This window comes from Tachypleus tridentatus, chromosome 13 (assembly GCF_004210375.1).
Source record: "Tachypleus tridentatus isolate NWPU-2018 chromosome 13, ASM421037v1, whole genome shotgun sequence".
NCBI lineage: Eukaryota > Metazoa > Arthropoda > Merostomata > Xiphosura > Limulidae > Tachypleus > Tachypleus tridentatus.
The window spans coordinates 263,089,597-263,102,760 of NC_134837.1; the positions used below are offsets into that span (position 1 = coordinate 263,089,597).

The 13,164-nt window shown below is 33.2% G+C and overlaps 2 protein-coding genes across 2 annotated transcripts; one reads left to right on the forward strand and one right to left on the reverse strand.

Annotated features, from left to right (window-relative positions):
• The first annotated feature begins 1,636 nt into the window (after window positions 1-1,636).
• On the forward strand, window positions 1,637-2,515 carry LOC143236544 (uncharacterized). The gene has a single exon (XM_076474848.1). The coding sequence runs from the start codon at window positions 1,637-1,639 to the stop codon at window positions 2,513-2,515; it is 879 nt and encodes a 292-aa protein (XP_076330963.1).
• Window positions 2,516-7,176: 4,661 nt separating this feature from the next.
• LOC143236545 (uncharacterized) lies at window positions 7,177-12,117 on the reverse strand. The gene is made up of 5 exons (XM_076474849.1): window positions 12,085-12,117; window positions 10,440-10,566; window positions 9,835-10,148; window positions 8,353-8,516; window positions 7,177-7,405 (listed from the first exon to the last, which is right to left on the reverse strand). The coding sequence occupies exons 1-5, from the start codon at window positions 12,115-12,117 to the stop codon at window positions 7,177-7,179; spliced, it is 867 nt and encodes a 288-aa protein (XP_076330964.1).
• Window positions 12,118-13,164: the final 1,047 nt, after the last annotated feature.

Genomic DNA, 13,164 nt, shown 5'->3' on the forward strand with positions numbered 1-13,164 from the left:
AATTAATTATATATGCATACATAAACATCGCAAAACGGAAACGCAAACTAACGTGGCAGGGTTTAGTTGAGAGAGAGAGAACAGAAGAATTCTCTCTCTACAACTGGGGTTCAGAACGTTGTGGTTCCTATTCGTCCCCTTTCGTGGAAGGTTATTGAATTTAGCTCTTTTTTGGTGAAGGAGTGAAGTTGGTCATAATTAATATTATTCATGAACGAGGCAAAGATAGCACCGGAAAACAACAGCCAGAACTCGTCCGGAAATACATAAACATCATGACCGGATTAAGACCTCTATAGGACCCTAAGCACCTAAAAGATTATGGTGCCCCTATATATAGGCAATTTATAAAGCTAAATTCGCTAGTGTTCGCATTTTCCCTATTAAATGCTAAAAAAGTTTTTATTTTTATTTTCTCTTTTGTTATTTTCATCTTTCGAAGCTCTAACAAATAAGTGGTTAAGTCTAACAACGTAAAATGCATGTTTTGTCTTCATGTTCATTGGCCTTAAGATTGTGGCCAGCAGTGTATATATTTGTCACATTTGGTTAGTTTTATCCAGAAAACGAGTTTGGTTACAATCTTTGTAACTCATCTGTTTACTAAATCCAAAACGTGAGACTGACGCTTGTGTTTGTGCAATTTTCAACAGAACTTTGATTTTTCGGCCCAGCACGTCCAGGTAGTTAAGGCACTCGACTCGTGATCCGAGGGTCGCGGGTTCGAATCCTCGTCACACCAAACATGCTCGTTCTTTCAGCCTTGGAGGCATTATAAAGTTACGGTCAGTCTCACTATTCGTTGGCAAAAAAAGTAGCCTAAGTGTTGGCGGTGGGTGGTGATGACTAGCTGGCTTCCCTTTAGTCTTACACTGCTAAATTAGGGACGGCTAGCACAGATAAACCTTGTGTAGCTTTGCGCGAAATTCAAAGCAATCATTGACTTTTTTTTATTGCAAAAATAATATTTGTTAGTTTGAAAACTCTCATAGGCTGGTTACCAGAATAATACTACAGCGAACACACATTAATAAAAGGTCAGACTCTTGTGTGTTCGTATTTTTAATACCTTGTTTCAAAATTAATGTGCGAATTTAAGACAACACATGCCAAATTTCCTCAGCTTTATAAATATGACTAAAAAAGAGAAAAAAAAGACTTAATCTTTCGAGATTAGATATTCAAATTAGCCTTAAGCAGGATTAGATGTTCATTTATTCAAGATGAATTAGTAAAGGTTTGGTTTGTTTTCAAATTCGCGCATAGCTACTCAAGGGCTATCTGTGCTAGCCTTCCTTAATTTAGCAGAGTAAGAGTAGAGGAAGGCAGTTAATCATTACCACCCACCGCTAACTCTTGGGCTACTATTTTTCCAACGGATAGTGGGATTGCCCGTGATATTATAACGTCCCTATGGCTGAAAGGGCGAGCGTGTTTGTGTGACGGGGATTTGAACCTGCTACCATCGGATTACGAAAGAAATGGAATGGACTGTAGTAGTTCCTTCTTTCAGTAGATTAATTTACACTAATTTTACTTTGTATTTTATGTTTCACTGATTTTATTAAAAGTAAAATTAATTATTATTCTATGTTTTAAGGTCGATTATTCGAATAAATGAAGAGATTTGTTGGCGATGGAATCCAGGTTGACCAAAGAAGAAGCTTTGTATTTTGTATCTAAAATTCTTGAGATACCAGAGGCTAAGAGAAAATTGGTAACAGATCGCAGTGCTTTCCTAGATCATGTTATACAGACGATCCACCAAGTAATTCCTTTTCAAAATATATCTTTACTTTCACTGGAACCGGATCATCGTCACATACCAACATGGGCTGAAATTAAAGAAACCATGATGGCTAAACAAGGAGGAACGTGTTACATTCTCAATGTCTTTGTGAAATATTTGCTTCAAGCTTTGGGGTTTGACGTATATCATACTGCATCTGCGTTTGGATTTCCAAACAATCATATTTCTACAATTGTTCGAAACTTGTCGTCACGTGGCACTAAACATCTGGTGGATTTCAGCGCCTTCCCAACGTTCAAGGCAATCCCGTTAGATTTCAAAGAAGAATCACCAGTTTATAGCATGTCATATCTCAAATTTAAGTTTGTTCGTCAAGGAAATTTAATAATACGAGTTCATAAAACTTTAGACATTCCTATACCCAAGAATCGGCGTAATAAAGACGGTTGGTCTGATTATTTTATTTTTGATCTTGAACCTCGGGATCTTTCTTACTTTGAAGATATGACTAAAGTATACACCGTTGCAGGAGTAAACTCTCCAATCTTAGAAAATTTATATTTTATTAACTTTCCTGGGCTCCAACTCTGCGGTATAAAGAATAAGTTTGAGCTCTCAGAAGGAGCCAAACAGAAAATTCAATACAAGCAGCTTTCATCAAAGTTCGAAGTGGTTCAGTCAATTATTAACAAATATCCTCAATTTCGCGAAGATCAGATCATCTCAGCAATTGACAGAATAAATTTGTTCACCATTTATAAGTAAAGACGTAACGTGTTGCTTCATCCTTTTATTACTTCCTGGATAAAATAAAAGATTCAACTTTATTATTGTGTTAAATGTTTAAATCATGTGTCGAAATGAAGTCGTGTATTTGTAGCCTCAGGCAAAGTTTAATTTTTTCTCATCAATAAAAGAAATGTTTTAACCGTTTTATTATATAAATTGTTTTGCATTACATTTAAAGGTAGCTGTATTTACCATTCTTTAAAGTTGTAAACTATACGAACGATATACTGTATACTTTTTTTATTTCCAATAAACTCGAATATTTTTCCCCAAAACGGTTTCTTTTCGCATTTACTTCGATCCTATGAACATCACTTGCCTCTCTTGTGAAGACTGGGTGGTACAAAAAATTTATATAAATTGATTTGTTTTTGGACAAGTTATCTCTTCGACGTTTTGTTAACATAATAATTAAAGCGCTGGACGGTGAATCGAAGGCTCGAGACCAGTACTACTTTACCTGCTTTATCAGCCTTGAAAAAGTTATAAAAGTAAATGTTTATTCTGGGGTTTGGTTCGAAGGGTCTGAAAAATCCACTGTACTAGCTGATTCTACTGGGTTTTTGGTTAGTAAATCAAATTAAAAACAGCTACTAGTACGTGAACTCTGAAGGACTTTCTTTAACCTGTCCGTTTTACCCACATGCTCAAAAGATAGGAGTTCAGGTTGAGAATTCCAATTCCTTTCTTCGATAAAACGTTTTCATTGGACTGTTTGTTTCTTACAAAGCTGTCAAGTTAATGAAAGAATGCTTTTATGTGTTTATCTCTACCACAGAAAAGTATTGATTTAGCTAACCCAAAAATCACTACAAAAAACCATCCGCGATGCTCGTTCCAGTCAGCACTGGTCCCTTCCCAAAAATAATATAAACTACTTGGTGATCATTCAACCTAGAACTTAGAATTTCTTGCAAAGTTACTATTGTATGTTTGTTTTTAATTTTACAGTAGCCGTCCCTAATTTAGCAGTGTAAGACTAGAGGGAAGGCAGCTAGTCATTACCAAACACCGCCAACTCTTGGGCTACTCTTTTCCCAACGAATAGTGGGATTGATGAGGACATAATAACCTCCCAACGGCGAAAAGTAGCGAACATGTTTGGAGGGATGGTGTTCGAACCTACAACCCTCATATTACGAGTCGAGAGCCCTGCAAAGTTATTTTATTGGTGGGAGACTTTTGGAGCACACTGACTGCTAATTAGCAGCATATATAAAAAACCAATTCAGAATCATTTTGACTAAAACAATCAAATAAACAACAAACTAACGTTTAACTCCATTTTGTTTTCAACTTCTGAAAAAAGGAACTAACGTCTGGCTATCTGTGCTGTATCCACCACAGATATCTTATACAGATTATAGGGTTAAAAGCTCTAAAGCTGAGAGAATAATCTACTCGGTCAACGTTTGGAATACAAGAAAAATAACGTGATCAGCAAAATAACATGTTAGTTAAACAAAGACTTTAGTGACCCTAGAAATGAGAAACTTATGGCTACCATTGGTTGAATTCACATTCAGTTGCTCCACCAATCAAAATCAAGAATGAACAACCAATTAAAGCACATCCACCTCAATAATATATATATATAGAAGGCATACAGTACCTTCCACATGGGTTAGTTAGTAAGTCAAATGTACAGGATTTGTAGCGTTGATGTTTATGAAGATATTATGAGCATATTGTAAGTTCTGTTTTTGTGTTGTTTTTTATCACTATGCAACTGACGTTATGAAAAATTGTAATCTGTAAATGTGATGAAACAAACTCTGGGGCTGGCGTTATGTCTTCTCTAGAACTGGGAGCACTGACCTACTGATGCAGGTCTCTGTTGTCTGATTCTGCTGATTGTAATTAGTTCATCGGTTGTCAGTTTAAACAGTCTAAAACACCTCACTTCAAACCAACATCATGAAGGCAACTGCTCCTCTGGTTTTCTTTGAGGCTTTAACTTGCATCTGAAGAACGAAAATCCAACTGTCCAGAGAAACCACTGTTAACTGGTCAAAATTATCAAAAGCCTAAACGATATGGAAGGAGTTTAAGAGCAGTCAGTCTGCTGACAATGTTGAGATCACAATACAAATTTAGGGGTAAGATGCACATGACTGGGGCTCTATCACAGAGCAGATGTAAAGCCCATAGATACCATGCATACTTGCCAAAATATGGAAGCTTAATGTTCATACCCGTAATTCAAACTTTATATGTTATCTTAAGTTTTATTCACTCTGGTACACTTTATGAATTTACCTTAAAATAACTTTTAAATTTTACTATTACGGTGAAGAGGAACAGAAGTTTCTGAGTGTCCCTGGTTGTAGAATAGTCCCTTTATTAGATTTTAAACCCATAGTAACTGTCAAGTCGATATAATATGCACAAACCAATACATTAATTTTGTTCGTTCACACAGTGTAAATATCTAACCAAGTCATAGGGTACTTTGGTTAAACTTACTGAATAATTTTTGGATTAAAAAATGAAAATCATGTAACTTTATTTAATTTTATTATTTAATGCGTCATGAAATTTCCAAAATTTTACTCAGAGAATTCTCAACTAAGAAGCCGAGTCCAAAGAGCAATCTACAAGTGATTAAAATGTGGTTCAAAACAAAAAACAAAATGTACATTGTCATCAAGTGAAATTAATGAAGGTTATTTACAATTTTATTTGTTCTAATATAAAATACAGAAAATTTACAATAGTGGGATTGATCATCACATTATAATGCCCCCACAGCTGAAAGGGCAAGCATGTTTGATGTGATGGGCATTCAAATCCGTGACCCTCAGATTATGACTCGAATGCCTTAACGCACCTGGCCATGATGGCTGAATAAAAGAATCAAACTCATTGATATATTGTATCTCAGGACAACTGGTATAGGCACTAACATTTTTAGTAAAAAAGCAGAGAACAACGTTTCAATCTGAAGATGGCCTAAGAAAGTTGAAATGTTGTTCTCTGCTTCATTAGTAAAAGTGTTAATGCCCATACCGGCCATCCTGAGATACATTTTTACTTCAAGTGGTTTTCTTGTTATAACAAATCACTGATAAATTATCGTCATATGAGGTGAATAAACAGCTGTAGATGCCTGTATTTTTTAGTATTTTGTGTTTTATATCTGAACAACAACTTACATGACACTTGTTAAACAAGGTCACAGACCTTAAATATTCAGGAACAGCCATCCCTTATTAAAACTGCTAATCAGATGAAGGTTAACGAGCTGTTATCACCTCCCACCTACGTAGCTAATTTTAATCAAATCATACGGCTGACTGTCATGGCTACAACATGTCTACAGAAGATGATTAATGGCATACTGTGACTCAAACCTCAGTCCTCACAACACACACCTCAATGTGATAACTACAGAAAATTAATGGCATACTGTGGCTTAAACCTTAGTTCTCACAACCAACTCCTCAATGTGATAACTACAGAAGAAAATTAACTGCATACTGTGGCTCAAACCTTAGTTTTCACAACCCACAGGTCAGTGTGATAACTACAGAAGATTAATGGCATACTGTGGTTCAAACCTTAGTTCTCACAACCCACAGCTCAGTGTGAAAACTACAAAGTCATATCAACCAAAAGACAAAAAAATTGGATCTAGAAACTGTCCAAAACTTTAAAGAATGTCGGATATTACTAACAGCTTTTCTTATAACTGCATTTAAATAAATATAATAAGTGGTGGTCAACCTTCAGCTCAGTTTAAAGTTATCACCTGTTGAACACTAAATCAAATCTGCAAGGCAAAGATGTTGAGCAACCATACCACTCAAAGATTATTTTAGTAGGTTACTTCTGTAGCAAGTCTTCTGTGAAAAGAACAGATGTCAAAACATAAATATTTTTCACAACATAACATTCTGTTAAATTTCTTTTTACCTGAGAATTACTGCAGATGTCACCACAGGATAATATGTCACCTTTTTCATCAGCAATGAACATACTTAAGGTGTCTCTTGGTATTAAACACGAAGCCATGAGCCTGATAAAAAGAACATACACATATCACCAAGTTTCTGCACAACTCGGCAGCCTTGTTTTAGAATTTTTCTGCCCAATCAAAAGCACATGTATTTATTATGAAATTATTACTCCTTAAAAAAGTAATTATTCATGTTTTGTGTCTAACTTAATATTCCTTCTTTTTACATATATTTTATTACACATAGCTACAATTCCACCCATTTATGACCTCCTACAGTTGAGTAGAGACCTGTGAGTAATATTTGTGAGGTTTAATACTTGCCCCAATAACTTTAGTTAGTGTAGTCAAATTAGTTGTTTGTTCTTGCTTCTGTTTGGAATGTGGGTTCAACCAATGGTAGCCACAGGTTTCTAATTTCCAATGATGCTTAGTCTTGATGTGGTTAACTAATATAAGCTCCAAAATTTGAAAACAACACCATGAGCTCAGTGAAAACACTTCAATCCAAATGAAAATTGTAAGTTTTGCAATTATAAGGTCAGATCCTCTAAAGATGGAATTGAATGTTACTTAATAATGTCAACCCTTAATTATTTCACACTGTACAATAACACTTTTGTTCATTTAGCATGAATGATAACAATAATAATATCAAACAAATTCAATATTGTAATTTTCAACAAGATATTAATTTGTATGTATTTTGATGAAGTATTTTAACATAAACAGCAATAAAGAACAAGAAGGTATACCAGTTGTCCCTTAAATGGACTATTCTTAGACTTCTACAAGTTCTGTCTGTCAGATAGAGATCACCTTGTTGGGTGCCTATGGCAACACAATCTCCCTTTGATGCATAATTCATGGTGGTAACTTCATCCAATAACTTGTGCTGATTCTGAACTCTACAGTAAAATAAACACTGATTTAATCTTCAAGTATAACACAGTCAAATATCAAAATAGTTGTTTCTTCTGTGAAAATTATTAATAATTATTAGTAATTTTCAATTACTAATTTGTTCATTGTTTTTGTGACAATAAATATATTCTCTTCTTTAAGTTTGACTTCTAACAATTTTTCAACATACATCATAACTGATGGATAATGTACATGGTATATTTATAAATTTGATTGTAAAGTTGGTAATAAATGCCTATTAAAGAAACACTTGTACGAATATATCAGTGACTATGTACTCAAGTTACACAGCTCAAGTGTAGAGGATAATGTTTTGAATGTCTTCTGCCTTTCGTCTTCAGATCAGCCTGTGCAAACTACCACAGGTATTATATATTATCAAGGTGGATGCACTTTAATTCGTTGTTTGTTCTTGATTGTGATTGGAAGAGCGACTGAATGTGGGTTCAACCAATGGTAACCATAAGTTTCTAATTTCTAACGAACGTTTATTGTGGTCATGCAAATAAATTCCTTTATTAATTTTATTTGTCAAAACTGTTTGACTTGATGATTTTAGCTCTGTCTCAGCGTGCTTTGCTTCCAGTTTACATAGTATGTTCTACAATGGCTAATATCTACATTTTCATTAAACTTGTAGTGTCCTTGTGTTCTTGTTCCCAATTGTCTTTCCATTTCTCCAATGTAGTTTTGTTACCTGTTAACGTTTGTTAAAGTTTGATGTTCTTCATATTTATTGTCGTGATTTTTAAGTTTTTCTAATTTTACTGTCCAGCATCCTATGATTTATTCTTTATCAACTAATCTGACAAATTTCTTGTTTATTTGTTATTATGTAAAAAGGTTTGTCTTCAGAGTCTGATATAAATAAGACAACTGTGTAGAAGTAAAACAAAAACCTTTACCGCAAAAAAACTATCAAAATACTTACTTTAAAGAGAATACTGAATTAGGCTTGTTTGAGGTAGAAACTTCCTTTTTTAGAGAGATCGAAAATGATTCATTTCGTTCCTTTGTGTGCTGGCTAACTGTACACAGTATTTGCTTCCCCTCTGGGTGTACAAAAACTGCTGTTGCTACGTTTTCTTCTGTCCACTAACATAAGAATATCATTAGTTACAAATAAGAAACTGACCAATAATTAGTAAACTGGTATCACTCAAAATCACAAAGCAATAACCAGAGTGTTTCTAGATTTATAACAATTTACAGTATTTTTTAACTAATGGACCTTTAATAAAAGCATATTAAACGACCATTTCAGAAACATATTACATTCATTAGAGATACAAGTAAAATCAGTTTTATTGCAAGCTTTATCAACTTTTTTCAAAGAAAGAAAACAAATAAAACACAATTTTCATCTTCTGTGTCATCACAGATATTGTACAGCACCTAATTAACACTTTTCACTCTAGAAATAATTGTAAATATTAATCTATTAATTTCCTTGATAATTTTTATCATTAGGTAAATTTCATAACAATTTCAAGATCACAAGGTTAAAAACTAATTTCACATTGATTTTTAATGCAAACTATTTTAGTCTTTATTTATATGAAATGATACAGCAAATGGACAACATCACATGTTCCTGCTGAAACTTATTTGTACAAAAGTAATTTGTTCTGAAAAAACAATATTTTTGTTTATACTGGTGTACATATAAATTATCTAAACACTTCACCAACACAACTCTCCTGTAAATTTATATTAAAGAATTTTACATAAATCTATGAAGTGAAAAAAAAATGACTGAAAACTATAACACCTTTAAAGAGTTGACTATTTTCCTTCTTCCCAACCCAAAACAGTCAAATATTTGAATATTTAAGTTCTTAGTCAATTTTGAAATTCTCTTTCATATGTAATCTTGTGCATTAACTCTTCTATAAAAATAACATAAATCCAGATCAGAATACCACACAGGGTTGTCCAAAAGTAATAGGACTCTATGACACACACAAAAAATATACATTTTCTGAGAGCAACACCTATTCACAGTTTAAGTACAAACAAATATAAATAAAAAGAAATAGATCAGTTAGAAACCATCTTTTTTCCTTATGGAAATTCCTTATGACACCTTTCCTGTACTGACTGAAAAACCACATAGTAAGTAAGTACTATTACTTTCATATATTACATATACATGTGACAAAAAGCTAAAAATTATAACAAGACCTATGTAAAGGTTAGTTAATGTTGAAGAAAACTACAAGATATTATGACATGATGGAATAGGTTTAAACTGCATGAAATATCAATGTAATAATTTATCTATTTATGATCCACACTCCATTAACCATACAAGTCTTCTGTTTTCTTAGTGACATTTTACAGATTCATTCTTTTACTTTCATACTGAGTGTATCATAATTTTTTGGATAAACTGAATCTGAACCGAACTTACCTCTTCATGGCCACAGTAACTAATGGCAGATAAGCTACCGTTTATAGTCAACTCCGATATTACCAGCTTTCCCAACTCATCCCCACTGAGAATGTGACGCCCATTGTTTGAAATCCTAACTATGTTCACTCGACCCTTGTGGTGTTTAGAATTATCATCTGTTAAAGTCTTCAAGTTCCAAAACTTCAGGGTTCGATCTTGAGAAGTTGGGATTAACTGTTCGTTGTTTATCACAGCACATCCCAGTACTGGCTCACTATATCCATACAAGGTGCACTTTTCACACACAAATTCACAAGCATTGCATGTGGTGACTTTATTGGCATGTCTTCATATAGAATAGCAAGAATGCTGTTTTATTCTTCAGATGCTTGAAGTATAGAACCATTAAATGGGAGTTACAACTGGAAACCTTATTTTGATGAACTTGTAACTTGTTGCCCTTTCCAACGAAGATACTTCTTGATTATGTTGTGTACTGTTGCCTGGGGCACATGGAAAGCCACCCTCATTAGTTTTATGTGTTTGGATTCTCACCTGTTACAAGAGACAACACACTTTGCTTTCATAACAAAAACGAACTTAGAAGAATGAGTAGAATTTACCTTTCTGCAAGGTAAAAGCTGGGTAGCTTTTATCGGAATATAACGCAGGTAGACTGGAAATCAAATTTCCATTTATATTCCTAAATGCTGATGAATCATCTACACATCCAGCAAAGATGTAACCTCCCTGAAAAACAGATTTACATATTTGCATTTGAGTTATAGCTTATATATCTGCCTGTCTGTATCTAGATAAACAAATACAAGTCCACATTATAAATATAATAAAAATGTTGATTTTTATGTTCTGAATTCAGCTTTAAGCCATGATTGTGAATATCTATGCTGTCATTTCTTATTTAATCATGTAAGGTTTCCTGTAACTGAAGCCATCTGGACAGTCAAAAATGACTGTCTCAGGTTCATACCTAAAGAAAATGTTTGGCAGACATAAATAAATTATAGACTATAGATGATTTCAATAATATAATTTTGTTTTTACTGCAAAGTTAAACAATAGGCTATCTCCACTCTGTCCATTTTGGAAAATCAAACCCCAAGTTTTAGCACTAAGTTTGTAAACATACTGTTGAACAACTGAGAGAAGGCTTAAGTTACGAAACATTTATAGTAAGTAAAATAAAACAAATGTTACTGTAAGAACTTTAACATGGATTGAATTAATGACATTTATCAAGTAACGTGTTACACATGGTAAGATAACTTTTAAGTAGATCAATTACAGCTCTTTGTATTTGAATTAAATCATACATAATTACTTTATCTAAAATATTTTATAAATGGTTAGAAAGACAGTCTTATCAATAAGATAATACATTTAATACCAGTTGTTCTACTTCAGTCAGTATATTTATTGTACATTCATATCAACTCCTGTCACATGCAGAAATGTAATTTACTTTTAGTAAACACTGTTTATTCATAAAACATTTCATGAAACTGAAATATATATATTGTATGTCTTACAAGATTCATATTATTATTATAAAATTAATGCAGTTTAAAAAGGTTGTCACTATAATTCCAATCTCAAAACTGCCTTACAGATTTTTAATACATATTATATGCACATATTAAAAAGAAAACAAGTATTGGTTATGGGTAACTAAAGTTAATGCATCTTAATGCTAATTTAATTAAGTGGCATTTTCTACCTGTTTAACAATTTAAGCAACACGAGATAAATGACCAAGCTGAAGACCTCAAGGTTCAGGTAAAGTCATCCCAAATTTTGAACGTCAAATTGGAGAAAAAGAATGCAGTAAGATGCACTGTCACCAGACTGATTGATGACTGAGTTATAATGCTTTCATAGTTAGAGCTGTGGCATGCATTTTCAAACCTCTAACCCTTAAATATGAAGCATGACATGCCAACCACTAGGCCATGCTTGGCCCAATCTCACTGAAATATACCACCAATATTGCCTTCTTCAGTTTTACTATATGATACTGGTAAATTTAAGAAACTTGCTTACTGATTTATACTTAATAGTATAAATACACTATGGCACAATGGCTGTATGACAGATATACATTTTGTGTTCACGAAGCCAATGTAAATTTCCTAATCAGGTATAGTTCTTCAATTTACAGAAAAATACGTTTATAATATGTACACGAATCTTAGCTAATGTTTACAACTCAACTAACAATGGATCATTATGCACATAAATAAATCCTACCTGACAATAACAACTTGACTGACAGTGGGTCATTATGCACACAAGTGAATCTTACCCAACAATCACAACTCAATTAACAATGGGTCATAATGCACACAAGTGAATTCTACCTAAAAATCACAATTTGACCAACAATGGGTCATAAAGTGCACAAACGAATCCAACCTAACAGCCACAACTCAAGAAACAATGGGTCACAATACATACAAGTGAATCCTATCTTGAAACTGTAACTCAACTGATAATAATTCTGAAGATACATTTACACATGCAAGTTAAAACATACTTATGCATCCATGCACGCACATATATATTACTCTTTTGTGGCTATCACTTGTCTCGTCGTGATGTAAGTTATAGAAAAAACTAAATCTTCCTTTGAAATATTTACAAAAGTTTCTAAGTAAATACTTCATGGGTTACCATTAAACAGATGTTAACACAGTTTAATGCCTTCAACATAATTGTCAATAAGCCACAAAAATAAAATTAAACAAAGAATTTATTGGGTGCAGAGATACCAGTTGAGGATATATCAACAATGGTGATAGTTCCCAACTCTTGGAAGGAGCCAATCACAAAATGTCTTCAAATTTTTTTAAGTGCACAAGTTAATATGTATTTTCATAGACAGTATGTAAATTTCAAAAATTTAATACATTTTTTGAAACAGTATTTAAAAAGCATACATTTTTGAATCACACTGTTTTTCTAAAGCACTTTATCTAGTTAAAGTTATACTACAACTACATCACAGACACACCTTTTTTCTTTATACACAATGAATTCTGAAGAGAAAAAAATAAAAACTTCATGACTGCTTCTATTATACTGACTGGAAAACTAGATCCCAGCATGAGGTGCAGCTTACCAAAATTGTTAAATTTAAAACATGAATTTTTTCAATATGATCTGAATAAATTGTAAAATGAGAACACATTCATATTGGGAACCTTAGATATATTTGGTACCAGGCCCACTAAAGAGTCTATCTCTTTAGTAACATGACTTGAAATTTCAACCTGCAGATTACAAAATGAGTACCCTAACCACCAGGCCATGCCAGGCCTAGGAGGCTTG

Coding starts and splice junctions, on each gene's coding strand:
- LOC143236544 (XM_076474848.1), top strand. CDS start 1,637: ATGGAATCCAGGTTGACCAAAGAAGAAGCTTTGTATTTTGTATCTAAA.
- LOC143236545 (XM_076474849.1), bottom strand. CDS start 12,117: ATGACCCACTGTCAGTCAAGTTGTTATTGTCAG. Junction 10,149..10,439: donor AGCTTTTACCTTGCAGAAAG/GTAAATTCTACT, acceptor ATGCCAATAAAG/TCACCACATGCAATGCTTGT. Junction 7,406..8,352: donor AATTCAGTATTCTCTTTAAA/GTAAGTATTTTG, acceptor ATTTTACTGTAG/AGTTCAGAATCAGCACAAGT.